General features: G+C 40.5%; 1 protein-coding gene across 4 annotated transcripts in view; it reads right to left on the bottom strand.

The window, feature by feature from the left end:
• PTPRM (protein tyrosine phosphatase receptor type M) overlaps positions 1-18,981 on the bottom strand; it is a 796,148-nt gene that overhangs the window by 15,546 nt on the left and 761,621 nt on the right. For all 4 annotated transcript variants that reach the window (XM_054694205.1, XM_054694203.1, XM_037508822.2 and 1 more), the window contains 8 exons: positions 17,058-17,174; positions 12,366-12,520; positions 11,961-12,096; positions 10,131-10,280; positions 9,242-9,415; positions 8,088-8,219; positions 3,849-3,974; positions 1,811-1,974 (listed from right to left, as the gene is read on the bottom strand). In XM_054694205.1, the coding sequence (XP_054550180.1) occupies positions 1,811-1,974; positions 3,849-3,974; positions 8,088-8,219; positions 9,242-9,415; positions 10,131-10,280; positions 11,961-12,096; positions 12,366-12,520; positions 17,058-17,174 (1,154 nt within the window). The remainder of the gene's footprint in view (positions 1-1,810; positions 1,975-3,848; positions 3,975-8,087; positions 8,220-9,241; positions 9,416-10,130; positions 10,281-11,960; positions 12,097-12,365; positions 12,521-17,057; positions 17,175-18,981) is intronic.

Here is an 18,981-nt window from a genome sequence, read left to right as displayed (position 1 = left end):
AAAAGTGTGGCAGTCTCTATTTAGTGGCTCTCAACCTTGGCTGCACATTGAAATAATCTAGAAGTTTAAAAAAAGCACTAATGCTTGGGTACCACCCACCACAGATTTTGATTTTTTTGATTTTATTTTTGATTTTGGGTGTGACCTGAACATGATTTTTTTTTGACCCCAAAGTTACCCAAATGACTCTTAATGCACAACCAAGGTTGGGGACTACTAGCTTTGTAGCATATTTCCTCCCTTTTGGGTAGCTCCTGAAATTGCTGGCCTGAACCCCATACTCTGGAGACACTGGTTCTAACCAAATGTCCCCAATATAAACATTCTCTAGCAAAAAAAAAAAAAAAGAAAAAAAATCTCTTAAAACCATACACACACAAAAGAGACAATTCTTTTGAAACTGCTGGACATACTTTTCAATAGAATCACCTACTACTGTCATGGTAAACCAGCTTAAGGAGAGAGCCCTGATTTGAAGCATTTGCTGATGTCTGTGATGTGAATTCTTATGTGATGGATGGCTTTGAATTACTAAGAATGTAATAATCAGCTCAGAAATTCCTGAAAACCTAACATACGTCTCTCAAAACTCAATGAATCCCCCCAGCTGTTTTTTAATTTTTGGAGAGGTCCTACTCACAGGGTCAGCACTTATTTTTAAGGCAGTGTAGGGTAAGTAAAGTATCAGGCTTTTCTGCCACCCGCCATCAGGATAGATGATGGATCCCTGCGGTCCTGAATGAATGCCTGATGGCGGGCACCTGGAGTAGGGTGTGCGCATAGGTAGATGGGATTTACCTCGGCTAAGACTGGGCTTTTAAGGACGGCATCTCAGGGATGCCAGTTGAACAGCAGAATGAAGTCGCAGAAGAGAGCAGAGCAAAAGGAATGAAAGAGAAGCAGAGGCCATGAGAGAGGGCCGGAGAGCCCAGGAAGAGTGAAGATTTGCCAGGGGCTGGGAGGCCTGCCAGCTCCCTGGTGCCCCGGCATCCCTGCCTGCCATGTACCTGGTAAATGCAAAAAAAGCCTGCAAAAGCCACTGAGGGCTCCAAGACTCCTCCTTCACTCGTCTGTCTAATCATAGGGATCCTGCTCTGGTCCTTCCTCCTGCTACAGGCAGTGACACCCATCTGAATGCAAAATATGCACTCCTTGTTTTCTTTTTTTAATTTTTATTTATTAAGGGTAAAATATTATTTAAAGTTTTATTTATTTATTTATTTTACATCATTGTTCATTTTTAAACAATATTTGCTTCTCCCACCCCCTCAGGTGTAGTCCCCATAGAGTTTCCTTCACCAATGCACCTGTGCACCATCACCTCAGTCCCCTGAGCTCCTCCCTCCCTCCCTCTGATCCCTCTCCCTCCTCCTCCCCTGCAGGATGTCTCTGATTTATAATTGTCCGTTTTTGCTTTGTTGTGTTTTGTACTGTTATTACTTTTTTACACTGATGTCTTATTTGGGTCCCCTATTTTCCTGCTATAAGTGAAACCATCCGATATTTTTCTTTTTCCTTCTGGCTTATTTCACTGAGCATAATTCCTTCTAGTTCCATCCACGTTGCTGTGAATGGCATGAGTTTATCTTTTTTGATTGCTGAGTAATATTCCATTGGGTGCATGTACCATATGTTCTTGATCCAGTCATCTATTTTTGGGCATTTGGGTTGTTTCCAGGTTTTACCTATCAAAGCAAGCCAATCCCTCCATGGACAGACTAATCTGTCCTATCACCCAGACCTGTTTGCTTCTCTGTGAAGAGTGAAACGTGAGTCACTGGTTGCTCTGAGACCGGAGCTCAGTACTTACAAGCAGTGCACAACTGTGCGGCCTTCACCACCATTGTATTCCTCCTGCCACTTGTCCACTTGGCGAATGAGCTTCAAGAAGGAGCGCTTGGACACAGGAGTGTCCCTGTACATCGGCCAGCCCAGGAACTGGAATTGCTGCACCATCCGATATCCATCTTGGGGCTACAGAGAATCAGAGAACAATCAAGGCGTTATTTACTTTATAGAGTTCCAGTGGGCTGATTCCACCTACTTGGTCTTCTCAACATAGCAGGACATTATTAAGGGAGAGGCCTGCCTATAAATAATGAAGGACATCTCTACAGGCTGAAGAGTTATGATTTTTAATCTCCAGCTGGTATAAAAAAACCAGGTGTTTTAAACGACAGGTTAGACAAAACTGGAGCGGAAAAGTGGATGTTTATAAGTTCACAAAAGCCAAGTGAAAACTAACGCACAACATAAACACTGCCCACATCATACAATAAGTGCTAAATTGGCTTTACTTTAATTACAGGTAAATTAAAAAATAAATTATAATCCGGAGAGGTTTGTGAACTCAGGTTGATAGACATTACTCTGGTTCCGCTGAGTGTGACAGGGTTTTGTTTATTGCTGTGACTCTTGTTAAGATATTAATACTTAACCTTCAGTCATAATTGGAATTGCAGGATTTAAGAAAGTGCTAGAAGGGCAGGGGCAATTTAAATCTGACCATGGACAAGCCACTGAGATTGAATCTTCCATGGCATTCGACATAGGGGATGCTGCTTCTTGTTGACATACCTTCTGTACTTGGTCCTCCCCGTTTATCCATCCTCCCCCTTGCCTGCACCCTCCCTTCCTCAGATCTTTTGCTGATGAAGCCCCCAGCTCAGTCCTTGGGCCCTTTTCACTTCTCCATCTGTCACTTCATGACTTCATTCCATCTCATACTTTAAATATTCCAGTAAGTCACCTATTTCACCCTTCCAGTTCAGATCTTTCTCCTGCACTTCACCCTCACAGACTGAAAAGCCAACCTATTTCCACTTGGGGTCTAGTAGTCATCTCAGGCTTAGTGTGTTTCAGATTGAACTCCTGATCCTTTTTTCACGTGTCCATTACTGCCAAACAGTCCCATCACAGCCCTTCCTAACTTAATGTCTATTCTGTCAGTTCTAGTTCTCAGGACTGAACTCTGGAGCGTCGCCCCCTCCCCAGACTCCTTGGGATGCAACCTATCAGCAAATCTTATTGGCTCTGCCATGAGAATATAAAACAATCTCACTACCTCCTACTTCCTCCATCTGCCACCACTCTTGTCCTGTGTTGCCACTTCACAACTGGCCTTCTGAAGGGCCTCTCTTTTAGTCTGTTTTCAAAACAGAAGGCTGAATGCTCCTTTTAAAAGGTAACCTATATCATGGAATTCTTCTACTTAAAATCCTATAAAGGCTTCTTATTTTTCTTTTCCAGAACAAAAGCCCAAATTATAGTAGTATTTGGCAAAGCCTTACATGGCCTCTGCCCCCTGCTCGAGTCAGCGCCCCCTCCCCCATGGCCACTTTGCCTCTACCTGGACTACTCCACAAGCTACTCCCACCTTCACTCACTGTGCTCCAGCCACATCAGGTGGGACACAACAAGCAAGGCCCCACCTCAGAGTCTTTGCACTGATCATTACTTTTGCCTGTGAAGGCTGTCTCCAAGAGAGCCTTGGGGCTGCTCCCTCTCTTCTGTTAAGTTTTTGCTCACATGACACATCTACTTAAGGCAGACTCGATTTCTCTCCTTATTCATATTCTCCATATTCATGGCATTTTGTGCCTCCTCAGTTTTTTTCTGCAGCATTTATCGTTTTCTATCATATTGTGTCTATTATATCTGTTCCATCCATTATTTATCATTTATCTTCTCATTAGAATGTAAGTTCCATTAGTTTAGGGAGCTTGGTCTTGTTCACTGGTGGATTCCAAATTCCTAGAACAGAGGCTTGACACAAAGTGGGTTCTCTAAATAAGCAATGAATGTGAAAATAATGAAACCAAAAGATAAGCTGTTGGTAGCCATCTTACTCTGGCTGCATTATAAATCCGGAATATCCTGCTGATGATGTCTTCTTCTAAATCAGCTGAAACAAATTCCACTTGAATGGGGCCATGTCTGTGTACTCCGTTCTCCGGCCAGTACTGTGGACACAACTGAATTAAAATATAGAACACAAGGTTAATTATAAAAATAAATTTGCTCCTAATAGTTTGGATAAGGTCATTACTGACATTCAGTAATTCTTAACAGTCTATTGATGCATTTCATTTTTTCTGTTCTCTCTTTTCCTTCTAGCAACTACACTTTAGGACCTTCTTGTTAGCTGATTCTGCAACTTTACCTGTCCTTCTAGTACTGTTGGCATTTTCATTTTCTTGGGAAGTATTTCTTTAAGCTGTGGGCAATCCCACCATAAGGAGGTCATGCAGATGCCATTCAATACTTCCAGTGTAAGATGTTTTTCTGCGTGTTGAAGGAACTCTTATCAGCCCTTGGGGATGATGTCCTGAGCTAATACAGTGAAGATGCCAGGCATACCTGTTAATGTACAAATCTCAACCTCCCCCTTCTGGGCTTGCATTGTAACTTGTAATCACTTTTGGGAATAGGGCTATTTTGTGACAAGATACTGATCACAGTGTTGGGTTGCATTGTCATGCTCTGATTCAAACCCTCCCTCCCCTCCATTCCACCAGGGTGGTGTAATAAGAGTAAATGTTTTGCAGTTTTATCTAGAAGTGGCTTTAATTAAAGAGACAATTTCCTAGCGTATCAAATGCCAGGGATTGGTGATCCTGGGTAACAAGAACTTTTACATAAACATGACACATAACTTGTGGTGGGATGTTCCTGGGTATGATGACCTATGAAAGGGGCACTTTTGCTTGCCCCTAACCCACAGAAATACCAAACTTAGAGATAGGTGAGCAGAATCCCCCAAGAACTTGTCTCCTCAAAAACCTTTCCTAGAACCCTGACACCTTGGTAGACATTTAAAGCCTGAAATGAAATTCTTGGGACTTGATATAGAGTGACATTTTTGGGGAGTAGCATTTATTTATTTATTTATTTTTTAATTTGCGCTTATAATGATATATATCACATTTTTTCATTATGCTTTTTTATTTTGGTTTTTGTTTTCTGTATAGGATAACAATGCTGGGAAGTTGAATTTTGGCTCATAAGTTACTCAAATATTTCAGTCACAATTTTTGTACCAGTTTCTTCCCACCTCTCACCCCTAATTTTTTTATTACTATGAACTATTTTTTTTTTACATCATTGTTATCTGACCCTTTGTTTGGTTTCTTTATATTCCACATACAAGTGAAACCATCAGTATTTATCTTTAAACTTCTGACATTTTTGCTTAACATAATTCCTTCCAGCTCCATCATGTTGCTACAAATGGCATGAGTTTATCTTTTTGATTGCAGAGTAGTATTCCATTGAGTGTACATACCACACCTTCTTGAGCCATTCATCTGTTCTGGGACATTTGGGTTGTTTCATATCTTGGCTATTGTAAATAGATCTGCAATAATCATAGCATTGCATTGCAGGTTTTCCTTCGAATTGGTGTTTTTGTGTTCTTTGGGTAGATTCCTAGGTGTGGATTAGCTGGGTCACTAATCTATGACAGAGGAACAAAGCGTATACACTGGAACAATGGAGTAGCATTTAACTTTTATCTTGCTAATTCACCTGAGGGACAAATAGGTTGTGATGAGGCAAGATGGAAATACTTCATTATTTTATAACTGGTTTTTATGGAATCAACAGCAAATGAAAAGCATCACCTCATTTTTAAAATGGGGTATCCCACTGGTTGAATTCCTCCCTCCCATACTTCCTTTCTTTTTATGATGTTTATTTTCCAAAGGATCCAAAATCTCTTTGGCCAAGGGTTGCAAAATTTGACTTATATACAAGATTGCTAGATAGTTATCAATTTCAATGAAAAGAAATGGCAGTCTCTGCTATCTCTCCTACTACTGGTCAGCCAGGATTTGGTTGAGGCCAGTTTAGATCTAGAAAGCAGTTTTAGAATTTTGAGCAGACTGCACAATTAAAGAAGCTAAAGCTTTCCACTTTATGATCAAGACTAGTGGGACAACTATGGGTACTTTTCATGTTAGTTAAATCTATAGTATTTTAGAAATTACATTTAAATTTATTTGTAAGTAATGCTTCCATAAAATTTTTCCCTTATCAGCACTTCCTGGTGACAAGTTATAAAACTGCCTTGTCAAATTTGGCATGCTGGTGGGTTTTTTTTTTTTTTTTTCTCATTTTGATACCCAAGTGTACCTACTGTTAAAATTAATAGGCATTACAATGGGATGCCAAGATGATAATAAAAGTCCTAACATGGACATTTGAACTGTTCTGCCCATTTTTCTCCTAACCAAGCTAACTTGGCTTTCTGCTTGCTCTGTAGGTTCAAGCCCTGATCTAAAACTTGTCACTTACATCAGAGAAATATGAATGGCCTGGGCAGCACTTGGCTCTCGGCACACTGCATTCTGCAGTCTGCCCAAGTAAGCCATGTAGAAAATGGCTTAAATGGTGCATAACACGTCCATGAACTGGACCTATAAATACTTAAAATAGTTGAGAGCTATTCTAGTACAACTGCAAAGCCTTTAAGTTCAAATACTTGGTTTAGTGCTCTCCAAAAGACTGAATCCCAGAAGCCTTCTTTCGTTCACTCTGAAAATCAGCTCGGTTTGCGAATGGAATTGGAATCTCTGTCTCTCCTACTACTGATCAGCCAAGCTTAGTCTGAAACCAGACTGTTTGGGTTTAGAATGCAGCTTTAGCATTCAGACATCATTGCTCAAAAAGAACATACCAAAATCACTGACCTCTGGTTCACTAATCAGAACAAAGACATTTATCACTGCATTTCAGGATACACATTTGGAAACAAAAAATGATTCTGAATATGGAACATGCCCTTTATCCTATACTGTCTATGACTAAGATGTTCTGAATTAGTGAAATTTAACCAGCATTTCTATAGGTAAGAAAATCAGGATCTGTGGTCCTATTTCGAGCTTGTCGTTGAAGCTCTCTGAACTCTGAAGTCTGCTTGTCTTTATAAATGGCTGCAATCTATACTTCAGAGAAGATCAATGGGGAGGACTTCTAAAATATTTAAGCTCTTAAGCAAAAAAATGGATTAGATGAAAACAAGGATTATCATTACTATTTCATTAATTAGCTTTCAGGTAGAACCTTAATAATATAATGTAGTGCTTCAAAAGTAATTAACAACATTATAGAACTGAAGTGAATGTCCATGGGATTTATGGCAGAATGATAAAATGGATTTTGGGAGAAAAATTCTTGTCCAGTTTGGTTACTGAAATACTTCAGACCTCTTTTCTTTTTAAAGAAATTCTCTCTACTAGATAGGAAAGTAATTCAGTTCCAGAACAAGTTTACTTTTAAAATATGTTAAGGTCAAACTTCCCATAATGCCTTCTGTCTAGTAGAACCCCAAAGCAGTACATTCTGCTCCTAAAGGCCACTTTGTGACTGCTTCCCTGACAAGTCCCTTTAAGAAAATGTCTGTAACCTCATTACTAGTATCGAGTCATCACTGTCTAATTCTTTCTCTCTCTGTTAAGGAGAGGAGCTATGTAAAAGCCCCATTCATCATTCTGAGCTTCTATTATCTTTATGTCCCAGTTTTATTTCTTTTTAATATCTTTACTAAAGAGTTAACAAAATTAATTGCTGTCTGTTTAAATTGATGGTTGGTTTTCCCTGTGTCACCCTACCACTGAAAGCTCTGTTTGCAGGTGACAGGTGAGTGTGCAGGAAGCACAGAGTTGCTTCAGGAAGGGGCCGGGGTCACATTAGACGTGGATGTCCTTTTATTATGGCTCTCTGGCTTGCTTGCACTAGTTTCATTCTGCAACATCCTCATTTCTGTTCAGCTCCCTCTGTCCATTGTCTGGTATCAACCTCTCCTTAGTATTTCAGTCCTTTGGGAACAGACCAGTTTCTGCCCCTGTCTTGCGCTGTCACTTCCACTGTCTGTGATTTGATCTTGTCTTTTCGGTTTCAGGCTACCCTTTGCCCTGATCACTAATTCCACTTGATTTTTCAGATTTGTGTTTCAGCATCTCCAGGTCTCAGCCCTTGCCTGGCATGTGACTTGGCACTGGGGCCTGTAGTTTGCAATGTGCAAGCAAAGCAAATGTAGATCTGACCCTGGGCAAGAGCTGCCCCTGAGCTACTCCAGCAAGTCTCACCTGGGCAGGATCCACATCGTTCAGCATGACCACAGACGTGCAGTGGTAGTCTAGGACCAGTCTCCAGAAGTCTTTGACAGTGTTTGGCAAAGGATGCTGGGTGACAATAAAAGCTGAAGGCTGTTTATAGCTCTGCAAACACAAACAAGAAAGATCCAAATATACCCAGGAAAATGCAAAGTGAGGAAGCTAAATTATTTTGTACACATGGAAACTTGTGACATATAATGCCAAACATTTTTAACAATTGTTGAATTCCATCACTGTTGTCAAAGCCAGAGTAGGCTAAATACAAACTTAACTGCAGAATTGCAATGAAAAGATATTCCTCATTTATACCAGGAAAACTCAGTGTCTCTTACTATTTTTCTTCTATTTCTGGTAGAAACACAATATTGATCATATAAATAATTATTTTAATGAAGAAAATGGAACTTTGCTTTAAAAATATGTACAAGTAAAATAGTTCTGCTGCACCTAAAATCTGTTCACTTGTCATGTGTACGTGTAAAGGCATTGCTTATTCCTGTCATAAAAGGACACATGTGCATCTTACAGCTCTGGAGAGCTCAGACACATTTAAGAACCTTTTTCACTGATATCACCACAATAGAATTAACGTTTCCATATTAGTGCTGAAAATACCCATTCACTTTTCCCATCAATTGAATAGCAAATGCTCATTCAGCTAGAAGTAAATAGACTGACAGGAGGTAATGAGTTGTGTACTATCTGTACTGACAGGCAATTTTCCCCCCTATGTTAATTACTGCCTAAATTAGGAGGAAAGGGAACTAAAATAATGCTGCAAACCATATAATCCCACTTCACTGCCTTAGTGACTTAATAGCTGTCTCTTGCTCTCTGGCCAGCAGGTTAAAAATCTAAGTGTTCAGAGAGGAACGGGGACATATTTCATTTATCAATACTTCCAGATCCGTAGTCTCCAAGAGACCAAGGATGTTGGCTCTGTCAGAAAAACATCTCTGGAAACTGAAGCACACTTTATTGAAAAAATAGTTTGCATCTTTAAAAATTATCCAACCGAGGCAGATGAGTCAAAGGAGAAAACCAAGCTGGCTTTGCTTCCTTCCCCTGTACTCCCCCTGGGGAAAGGCTTCCTGTTGCCTTCAAGGGAGAGGGCATGAGCTTACGTCCATGAGGGCGGCGTTAATGTAGTTGCTGCTCTCCCCGTCGATGGTGATGAGGAAGGGCAGGCAGCGGTCCGGGGGCAGGATGTCCATGCACCGGTTTTTCTCGTGGTTCCGGGGCAGGAGCGCGATGCTGCAGTCTTCCACGCGCAGAGTCGGCGTCACCATGTTCAGGGTCTACGTGAGGGAAGACAGAACCATGGGGAAGAGGGTGCTGATGAGCACTGTCTCACGCTCAGCCTTTGGAGCACTTATGTTCCTTACAGCTGACAGCAAGATGGTTCCCTTCTCCCACCCCTACTGCATTTTTCTTTTGGGGATTTTATCCACAGACAATGGCCATCAGACACAAGGACCATTGTGGATCCACAGGGTTAAGTGCCAATAAGTCCAACCAGGGCTTAGTGACTGAACACCTGGATGGAAGAGCCTGGAGTCAGGTACATTTACACGGAATAGGATAATTGAAATGCAATGAACTTGCCAGACTGGGGCTCTGAACGCACCCCTTTGGTTTGGCCCCACCCATATGAAACTAAGGGATCACCTAGTATCTGCTGCCAAGGGCAAGAAATGGCTTTGCTAGACCCGTGGTTCTTAACCAGCTCATCTTGCCCCCAAGGGACACTGGCAATGTCTCTGTACATTTTTGGTTGTCACAGCTGGTGTGGTAGAGGTCTCCTGGCATCCAGTGGGTAGAGGCCAGGGATGGTGCTAAAATCCTATAAGACTGTATCCCCAGCAAAGGATTTTTCAGCCCAAATGTCAACCATGCTGAGGCTGAGAAATTTATGTTGGCTCTAGGGTTCAAGAGCTGACTTGGAGGTATTTCTTAGAGAGCAAAGTAACCATCCTTAAGGGTTGCCTCTCCCTTCAGCGTGACCTGACTTACCCGGAATTCCTCTTTAATCTGGCTTGAATTTGTCTGTGGATCCAGTTTGTTCATGTCATAATACAGAGACCTCACTTGGGAAGCAGGGACAGAGGTGTCTCCACAGAGACAGGCTTCCAGGATGGCATCATGGATAAACACATATTGCTCCTGATAAAAGAGATGGGACTAGTTAGTGACAGAGAAACCAAGGTAACCTGAGAAGCTAGAGAAGAAGGGAAGATAAGCACCATGTAGTCAAGATAACATAACATGGTCTACACAGATAGTGCGCTCCCCGACTGCTGGGGGTGGGGGTACTCCAGCATCCATCATCTGTTCCCTACAAGGGGTGACTGAACACTGCTGATTGGCCAAATGTGAAGAATCTCAGGGGAAAAAAAGACAAATAGGAGCTCAACACACAAGTATTATATGGATTAACTAAAGCCAATCAAACATTGATAAAAGACAAGCACTGTAACAAGAGCATAGCCATGGCTACAATACTTCTGTAAATCTGATCTATGAATTTGGAGCTCACTGTTTCAGATGAGGAAAGGAACAGGCTCTTATCTATCTATAATGAAAAGAGAACTTGCTAACCAAATTAAAAGTGCAAAGAAGGTTCAGGGAAACTTGACATAATTATGAAAATAAACAATTCTGAGCACTTAGTACTTGTTTTGAAACATTAATTAATGTGATCATTATGAAATGTGTCCAGAGATCGCTGTATATATGTATTACAAGTCTACAGTTTAAAAAAAGGGTCCTCTAATTCTGAGTTGGCACAGACTTTCCCTACAATTAATTAGCAAAGTTTTATCATATTTATTACTGGTCTTTAATTACATGAGACACAAAGAAGTCTCATTACTTTTTACTCTAATTTCTATAAATAACTAGAACTCTTGTTCTCCCAAACAGCTCATTCCTATGGAGCAGCACCTCCAAAAAGATATCCAAGTGAGCAAGTGGATGTGGCAACATTTGATCAATTGTAAAGCACATTAAAAAGACATTAGATCACTATTATCTTTAAAACAAATCCCTATTCTAAAGAAAAAAGACGATGAAAGTAGCATTATAGTTTCTCCTATTGTTCTTTATGTTGGCTAAAAAAATGAAATTAGGTTTCCTAATGGCTTATGTAAACTTTAATGCTCAATAAAAATGCAAGGGGTTCTTGTTTCTTCTTCACTCTACTTCATGAATCATTTTCTAGGTGGTGAGTATAATACTTACTTAATATTTTTAGTGAAAATATGCATTTCCTAGGTGCAGGATGTATTACTTTTTCTCAAAAATTTAAATTCCTGACACACTTTGAATCCTATTTTATAGAAGTACAAGTTGGTAGAGTACTTCCATAAAACAGGCAAATCCCCATGATGCCAGGTCAGTGGGCAGAATTTTTAAGAACAGTAGGAAGAGAACAAAATGTAGAACGTTATCTCTGACCCACTTGGCAAATGCTTGGCTCTTCTCAGGAGTGGTCTTGCTCTGGTTGCCAGTTAGTTTAAAAACATAGTAAAAAGAAATGGCATTGAAACTCTGAATGCTTAGTGTAGAGACTCTACTGGGTCCCTCGACTCAGAAATATGGGCAGGTTGTGGCTCCTGGCTGCAGATTCTGTTACCTGGGAGACTCCTGGCTTTTTGTTTGTTTCTAAGAGGAAAAACATTGGAAGGAAAGAAGAAAGGGAGGGAGGTAGGAGGAAAGGGACTGGCAGGTATATCATTTTTTTTTCCTAGTGAGTTTTCTTCTAGGGTGCTTCCTCTTGGCATTGGGAAGAGGGGGTATTGGAGAGGCCCTGGGGGTGAGCTGAGGGCTGATAGGGACCAGTACCTCCGTCTGCACCATGTTCACTCTCCTAGACCGCAGCTCTCTGACGCAATTGTAGATGTCCACCACCCCTTCCCTTTCTGCCATGTCCAACATGATGTCGATGACGATGAAGCAGCCGGTCCTCCCTGCACCAGCACTGGAAAGAGAGGTCTATCAGCACAGGAATAGGACCTGGTGCACTGCTTCTTCCATTTCAATGTTTTTATTATGATGAAATCACACATCAGTAAAAAAAAAAAAATAAAAACCTCTTAAGATGCACAATTCTATGGCATTGAATAAACTACCTTTGCGATGTTGTGCAACTATCACCTCTATCAAATTCCAAAAACATTTTTATCACCCCAAAAGAGATAGCTCCTGTCCATCGTGCTTCCTTCCAGAGCTGCTGAGCACTCTGCTTACCTGCAGTGCACCACCAACGGGCCTGCGTTAGGTGGACTTTTGGATTTGACCTGCCGTACGAATCCCAGCAGCCCGGTGGCATGGTAGGGGACCCCGTGATCCGGCCAGCCAGTGAAGTGAAACTGTCTGATCTCTCGGATTTCATGAACACCTCTCTGTCATTTGTTGTTCAGCAGGACACAGGAAGAGAACAAAGGAACAAAAATGATGAGCCACTGAGAGAGCGCCAAGTACCCATCAGCAGTTAGTAAGCCTAGGGCTAGATGAGGCAACTATGAACTCGTGGGAAGAAGGTCACTCTTAGATTTAACACACAGTTTGAAAGCCTTATCACAGGTAGGAGATGTTTGTAGGGATGAAAGGGGAGGTGATGTTTGGGGAAAATGCTTGTTGGTGGGTGCAAGTCTAGCAAATGGCTGGATCGCTTTAATTCCTTTATAAAAAGTAGACTGTTACCAGTCTGTATGTCACTTAGACCCTATGGTATGAGGTGCGAGTCCACAGAGAAAGAAGTAGAGAACAGTGACTTGAAGAATTCAAGGTCATCACTGTTCTCAAGACCAGCTGTGGGCATGCAGGCCCTTGTTCTGGCTCTTTTGCGTGTAGCTCTGACGCGGGTGCTCCAGCAGTGAGTGCGCAAACACTCAGAGAGTTCTGTGGAAGGTGGATGAGGGTTATTTTCTAGTACACGGGTCCCAGAACTTAATTTTTATTTGCAAGTCCAGTTTGTAAGGCTTTCTTTCCCCCTAAAAATTTAGGGAAACATTCCACCTAGTCATCAGCAATCTGAGGCGCTGCAATCCTGCAGGGCCTGACCCTCGGTGCCAGGCCACAGAGACCTGAAGTCAGTGTCCTGTCCTCAAGGGGCTGTCTCAGTGGCACGTGGAAAACAGGCACGCAAGCAACTGAACTATAAACGTGGAAATCATTTTTTATGGAATGCTATGTTAGGTCAGTCAATTGAAGAGGGAGGTTGCCTTCCACTGACTTGAAGGGGAAGCAGAAATAAAGAGATTTTAAGGTTTTGTTTTGTTGTTAGAAATTTGTTCTGTTTTTAAGAATTTTTTTTTAAACTATGAGTTTGTGTATTAAAACTATATTTAAAGTAAAAGTCTGTTTTGAAAACAAAAGTTATTTTCAGAATTAAGACTAGATGTAAATTTGGCACAAAAATTAGCTTCATCCCTTTCTCATCTGATGACCATTTCCTAAAAACCATCTCTGCCCTAGGCCCGGGGTTTAATTTTATTACAGCTTAACATTGAACATCCACTAACCTTGCCGCATTCATCATCAGTCATTGTTCACACACAGTGAGCAAAGAAGAAATTCAGAATTGCTAAGTGCTTTGAAAGACTAGCAGACAAAAAATGATAGATTTTAAGATAAGAACCGTTTATTATCAGTATGTAAATACATGTCTTAGGTTTAATAGCCCACAAATACTGAAGCTTTATTTCTCTTTGAAAATCCTTTTATTTAATGGAATTGAATTATTAAGAAAGTAAGTGGTCAGGAATTCACAAGGGAAAATCAACACTGTCATCTACTAAATATGCTCTGTGAGCCCAGAGGAGCATCACCGGGTAAGGGGCTTAGATTACTTATCACTGAAACCATGGTAACAGCTGGCCAGTCCCAAAGTCTCCATCAATCAGAAGACAGATGGTTGAGCCAGTGTCACCTTCCACAACCTCAGAGAGTTCCCTGGATTTCTGCATGGCAAATGTGGCCCTGATAATCCCAATTTGATGGTAATTTAGTGGGAAAGCTGGAATGAATCCGTATTTATTCCTAAGAGGACAAAGTTTCTCTTGCTTCTCCCACCTATGGTTGTTTTTTGTTTGTTTGTTTGTTTGTTTTTTTTAATTTTGTGAGAGCTTTCCTTTCTAACTGTGCTAGATTTCTGCCCCAGCACCCCACAGTCCCAAACTTATGAGATAAGCCCCCAACTGATCTCTCCTGGGCTCATTTTCTGAGCAAAGTAAATGTCACTTTCTGGGATGTAGAAAACCTTTCCCAAAATAAACCTCTAGTATCTAATATGTTCACTATTGACAAGATTAGCAAAGAAAATTGCCTTTGAGATAATTCTCATTCTTGTTCATTGACACAACAGTCATTTCTTGTAAGATATTCTGGGGAAAAGTCAAAGATGTGATCAAGTCATCACAGCCTGAACACTGCCAATTTCATATCAGTCATTTTTCTTTTCATTTTTAATTATAACAAGTATTAATCTGTAAAAAAAACATGATATTCACTTTATTTTCCCATGTAATGTAATGGGAACATGGGACATCAAGACATACAACAGTACCTAGCCCAAAGAGCATGCTTAATAAATATTTGGGGAATGAATGAATCATTAGTACATGTTCTAACTTTGAGATAGAGGACTATATCCCATAGCTTTCTTTGAGTTCCAGGCATTTCTGGGGCAGAGAGAATTTGGTGGCCATTGTTAGCTTCCTTCTTACAAGAACTGACAGGAGGGATTCACAGTGTCTGGATCCAGGAGATTTTCTAGTTGTTTCCTCCTGACACAATGAGCACTATATGTTATTTTAAATCTGCTTAGTTTTTAGTCATCAGATGGTAAAGGAAAGATGACAATCTTATGCAAAATAGGAATTCATCAGTTTCAAACTGCAGCATGTCTGTTTTGTAGAATATAGTCCAAATCTCATTTTTTACCTTTTGGTCCCTTGATGGGACACACTCTCAGAATAGAACAGAATTGTAGGACTCTCAAAGTACATGCTTGACTGTTTTTCTCTTTCCATTCTAATGAGAAAGTTTAAAACCTACAAGAAGTGCTTCACTACTCATAGTACTAATGATTTGTTTTCCTTAAAGATTCCAATTGCCCTGTTAGAAAATCACTAATGTGTCATTTTGATTTCCCCAAATGCCTTAATAAGCTCTTCATCCTTCTCTTCTTTCCACCACCTCTTTTCTGGTTGTCTGATGACTAAAATAACTGGGTATTTCAGAAACATTTCTGTGCAGCTGGGAATGTAGGAGAGTACAATAAGAGGTTAAAAAAAGAGCAAAGAAACAAACAAACCCTTCCTTTAGCAACAAAGATGCATTTTCAGCTTATTAGAGAGCTGGCTATTGTTGAAAGAACTCCATGTTTAAGTGATGGCTTTTGGATGATTTTTTTAAATGAAAAAATATTGAAGATCTTTTATCACTATCTGTTTTAATGCAGTTATTCATGAGCGCTCTTGCCAAGAGCCATACAAAAACCTTCCATGTATGTTTTTTTTCCAACTCTGCCTAAGAAAGAAAGGGAAAAAAAAAAAAAAAAAAAAAAAAAAGCCCAGACATCAAAGTATAAGGTTCAGAACTTGAAGAATTGAGTCAACCAGAACTCTACATTCTTTGAAGTCTCCAAGCCTCCCGCCTGCTTATTAAAAAAGACAGGCTAAGGAAAAAATGCTAAGTAGTGTGAGAAACAGATTAAAATAAACTAAAGTCTTTTCAGCCTTGTGATTCTATGACAAATATGGATTTGAAAACCAGGACAGGTAGTTCAAATATCAGGATAAATTAGCCAGTAAGCAGATTGTAACTACATTCATTTCTGAAGGTGGTCTTGCTAATTCCAAAAGTGCAATAGATGCCATGAGATCAGAGAGTAGAGCTGAAGGCCGGCAACCAACTGCCTGGCAGTTCACTTGCAATCCAGGTCCTCCAAGGGGACCCACTATTGTTAAATTAATGCAAGTTTTCATTGAACACATTTAAGACAAAATTAGTAAGTGCAGTGCAGGGCATAGTCATGGAGAATCAGTTCTCATTAGAAAAATGTGTGGACTTCAGGGACAAAATCCTGTGTCCCATTCCTCAAAGGCAAGATGACCTTAAGAAGGCAGAGCTTTTCTCAGTCACATCACCTCCACTTTTCCCCACAGCCTACCTGTGATACTTCTCTGGATGGACTGCAGTTTGCTTCACTTCCGGCCCCTCCCTATGTGAGCAGAAAGAGGGGGAATAAGGAAATTCCCTGTTATGCCCTACAGTGCTTCCCGGAGAAGAAGCCCCATCCATGCATATGGAATGAGGCAGAATAGAGCCAAACACAGCATTCATGGAGCCAACACCAGCAACTACACAAGGCTGAGACTAGGATGGGAGCGAGAATGGATGGAAGCACTGGTTCATGCAAGGGGATCCATGTCTAATGTAGATCAGTCACTTATGTCCCAAGCAGGTCCCTGCTACCTGGAAAATCCACCAGTGAATATTGATTAAGGCACAGGCCTAAAAAGTCTCAAGGAGAAACAGGGATTCCAAGGGGGAGTCAGGACCTAAGTCTCACACTGATACTGACTCACCACTGGGAAACCCTTATGGACACAACATGAAGGACATTTATCAAATCGTGAGCAAAGAGAGATGGACTGAACAACATCAACCACACAAAAAAGAAAAAGGAAATAGACAGATAGGCATTATCTTTTATTTAGCTGTAAAAAGTAGACTCTTATCAGATGGGAATGATTTGCTTCAAAGATGAAACTGAGCTATTACAGAGTCAGAGGGCAAGATGCAATCTAGAGAAATCAGCAGATAAAGCCTACCTGCGTTCAGGTGTGACCACATAAATGATCCCAGATACGTTAATGAGACTGTACCAACTAATGTCTGACTATAGTTGTAAAGTTAGTAATGAAAACTTACCTTTTCAACAGCAAATGTTCTTATAACATATTCTGCCAATAGTTCTGTTTCTATTAGGGTAACTTTAATGTCTTTATATATCTCTGTGTCATCTGGCCAGTATTTGCAGCATTTCACCTTTAGAAAACACAAAGGAAATAAAGGGTTTAGGGTTTTTGTTTTTGGAGTCCCCTAAATGATGAAGCACAGGATGATTTATGGGGTAAAATTTGTACACAAAAACAAAAGTTAAGCTGTACCCTCAAGAGCAAGGTTTATTTTTATTTTATTTATTTTTCAGCTCACCTATGCTTTTTGTTTCCCCCCGAATAAAACAAAATGTGAGTTATGGGAGGAGTAAACTCTAGGAAATGGTCTAAAGTTAACAAATTGTATTTATACTACAAATATTCCAGTTACTGTCACCATTCATTTCCTGTTTATCTTTACTCAGGGAATAGCCTGGAAAAAGAAGCTATTAAAGGTAGTTTGCAATAGTTTAGCTCTTCTGAATTTTAAATTCCTTCTGGTTCTAGAAATTGAACGTTTTTGAGGAGTGAGCAGGAAATAAGGGCCGACACTAAAGATCACAGAATTTTTCCGAAGAAGGAAGGAGCTCTGTGGTTTTTCCATGTTAGCACTACAGATTTGTTTTAAGTAAATTCAATATACAAAACTTAGTAAAATATAAACAGTCTTTCCCTATTATCTAAAGTCTCTGTCCTAATAGTTTTTCAGGTGGAAGGAATCTGTAAGCCTTGGCCCTCCGAGCAAATTAACTTTTTGTCCTGTAGCTCTTCCTGAGGAGGAACACATAAACAAAACTTGGAAGAGCAGGGGACGGAAGAGCAGGGGAGGCCGTCAGGGGAAGGTAGTTGTCTCTGGGGCTCTGTCCTTCCCCTCTTCTGTCATTTGTGAATTCTGTTAGCTTCATTCATTGCTTTTGCTGCTTCTCCAGGGAAAAATTTGTGTGACTCTGGCCCCATTCTCCAAGTGCTGAATTCATGCTCTAACTTCCTTGGTAGGCATTTCCTTTGGAGGGTCCACCAGCACCTCAACTACAATAAGTTTAAAAGAGAATTCTTTTTCCCACCTCCACTGCTGTGCTCCTGTCTATGTTAACAATGTTACCATTTCTCATCATTCTGGCACAAAACCTGGTGATCCTTCCTCACAGCTCAACCAACTGCCAAGTCTAAGAGGTGTTAAAAATATCTCTCAAATTGTTTTCTAAATTTTTATTTCCTTTGCCAGTCTTAGTTCAGACTCTGGTAGCTTCCTGCATAGACATGCTATACATAGCAATCCCAGAAAATCCCTCCCCAGCGGTCGTCCCTATGGCATTTACTTGCTTTGCTCAAGAAGCTCCTATTTCCAACTACTACCTGTAAAGTTAAATAGAAATTAAATCTGCCCTGGCATAGAAGGACCTTTCATCATTTGCTCACAACCAGCATTTTCAACCCTATCTTTTGCAGCTCTCCTTTCTATGCAAGTATATTTTGTGTTCAAAGACAAGTGGTTTGCTCCATTTCCAAACAGGCCTCATGGGCCCAACGCCTACTCATGCCTTTCCTTCTGTTTAGAATGTTCTCCTCCTTCCCACACCTTCCCAGCTGAAAATTTCACCTGCTCCTCAAAGTACAGTTGATCTTTGAGTGACATGGGCTTAAACTCTGCAGGTTCACTTATGTGGACTTTTTTCTATCCATGGGTTCCCGATTCATTGATCCATGGATATGTAGGGCTGATTATAAATGATAGTTCCATTTTCCACTGTGAGGTAGGGTTGGTACCTCTACCCCAGTGTTGTTCAAATGCCACTTGTCTTCAAATTCTTTTCTACGTAGATATGAGTGTTCACTCTTTTTGATCCTCTGATAAACATCTACTTGTTCCACTAGTATGAAATTCTTCTCACAAGGCTTATACATGCTTATTACCT

This window comes from Talpa occidentalis, unplaced genomic scaffold (genome assembly GCF_014898055.3).
Source record: "Talpa occidentalis isolate TD23 unplaced genomic scaffold, MPIMG_talOcc4v2.1 talOcc4.13, whole genome shotgun sequence".
NCBI classification, from domain to species: domain Eukaryota; kingdom Metazoa; phylum Chordata; class Mammalia; order Eulipotyphla; family Talpidae; genus Talpa; species Talpa occidentalis.
This window is presented reverse-complemented; position numbering and strand designations above follow the sequence as displayed.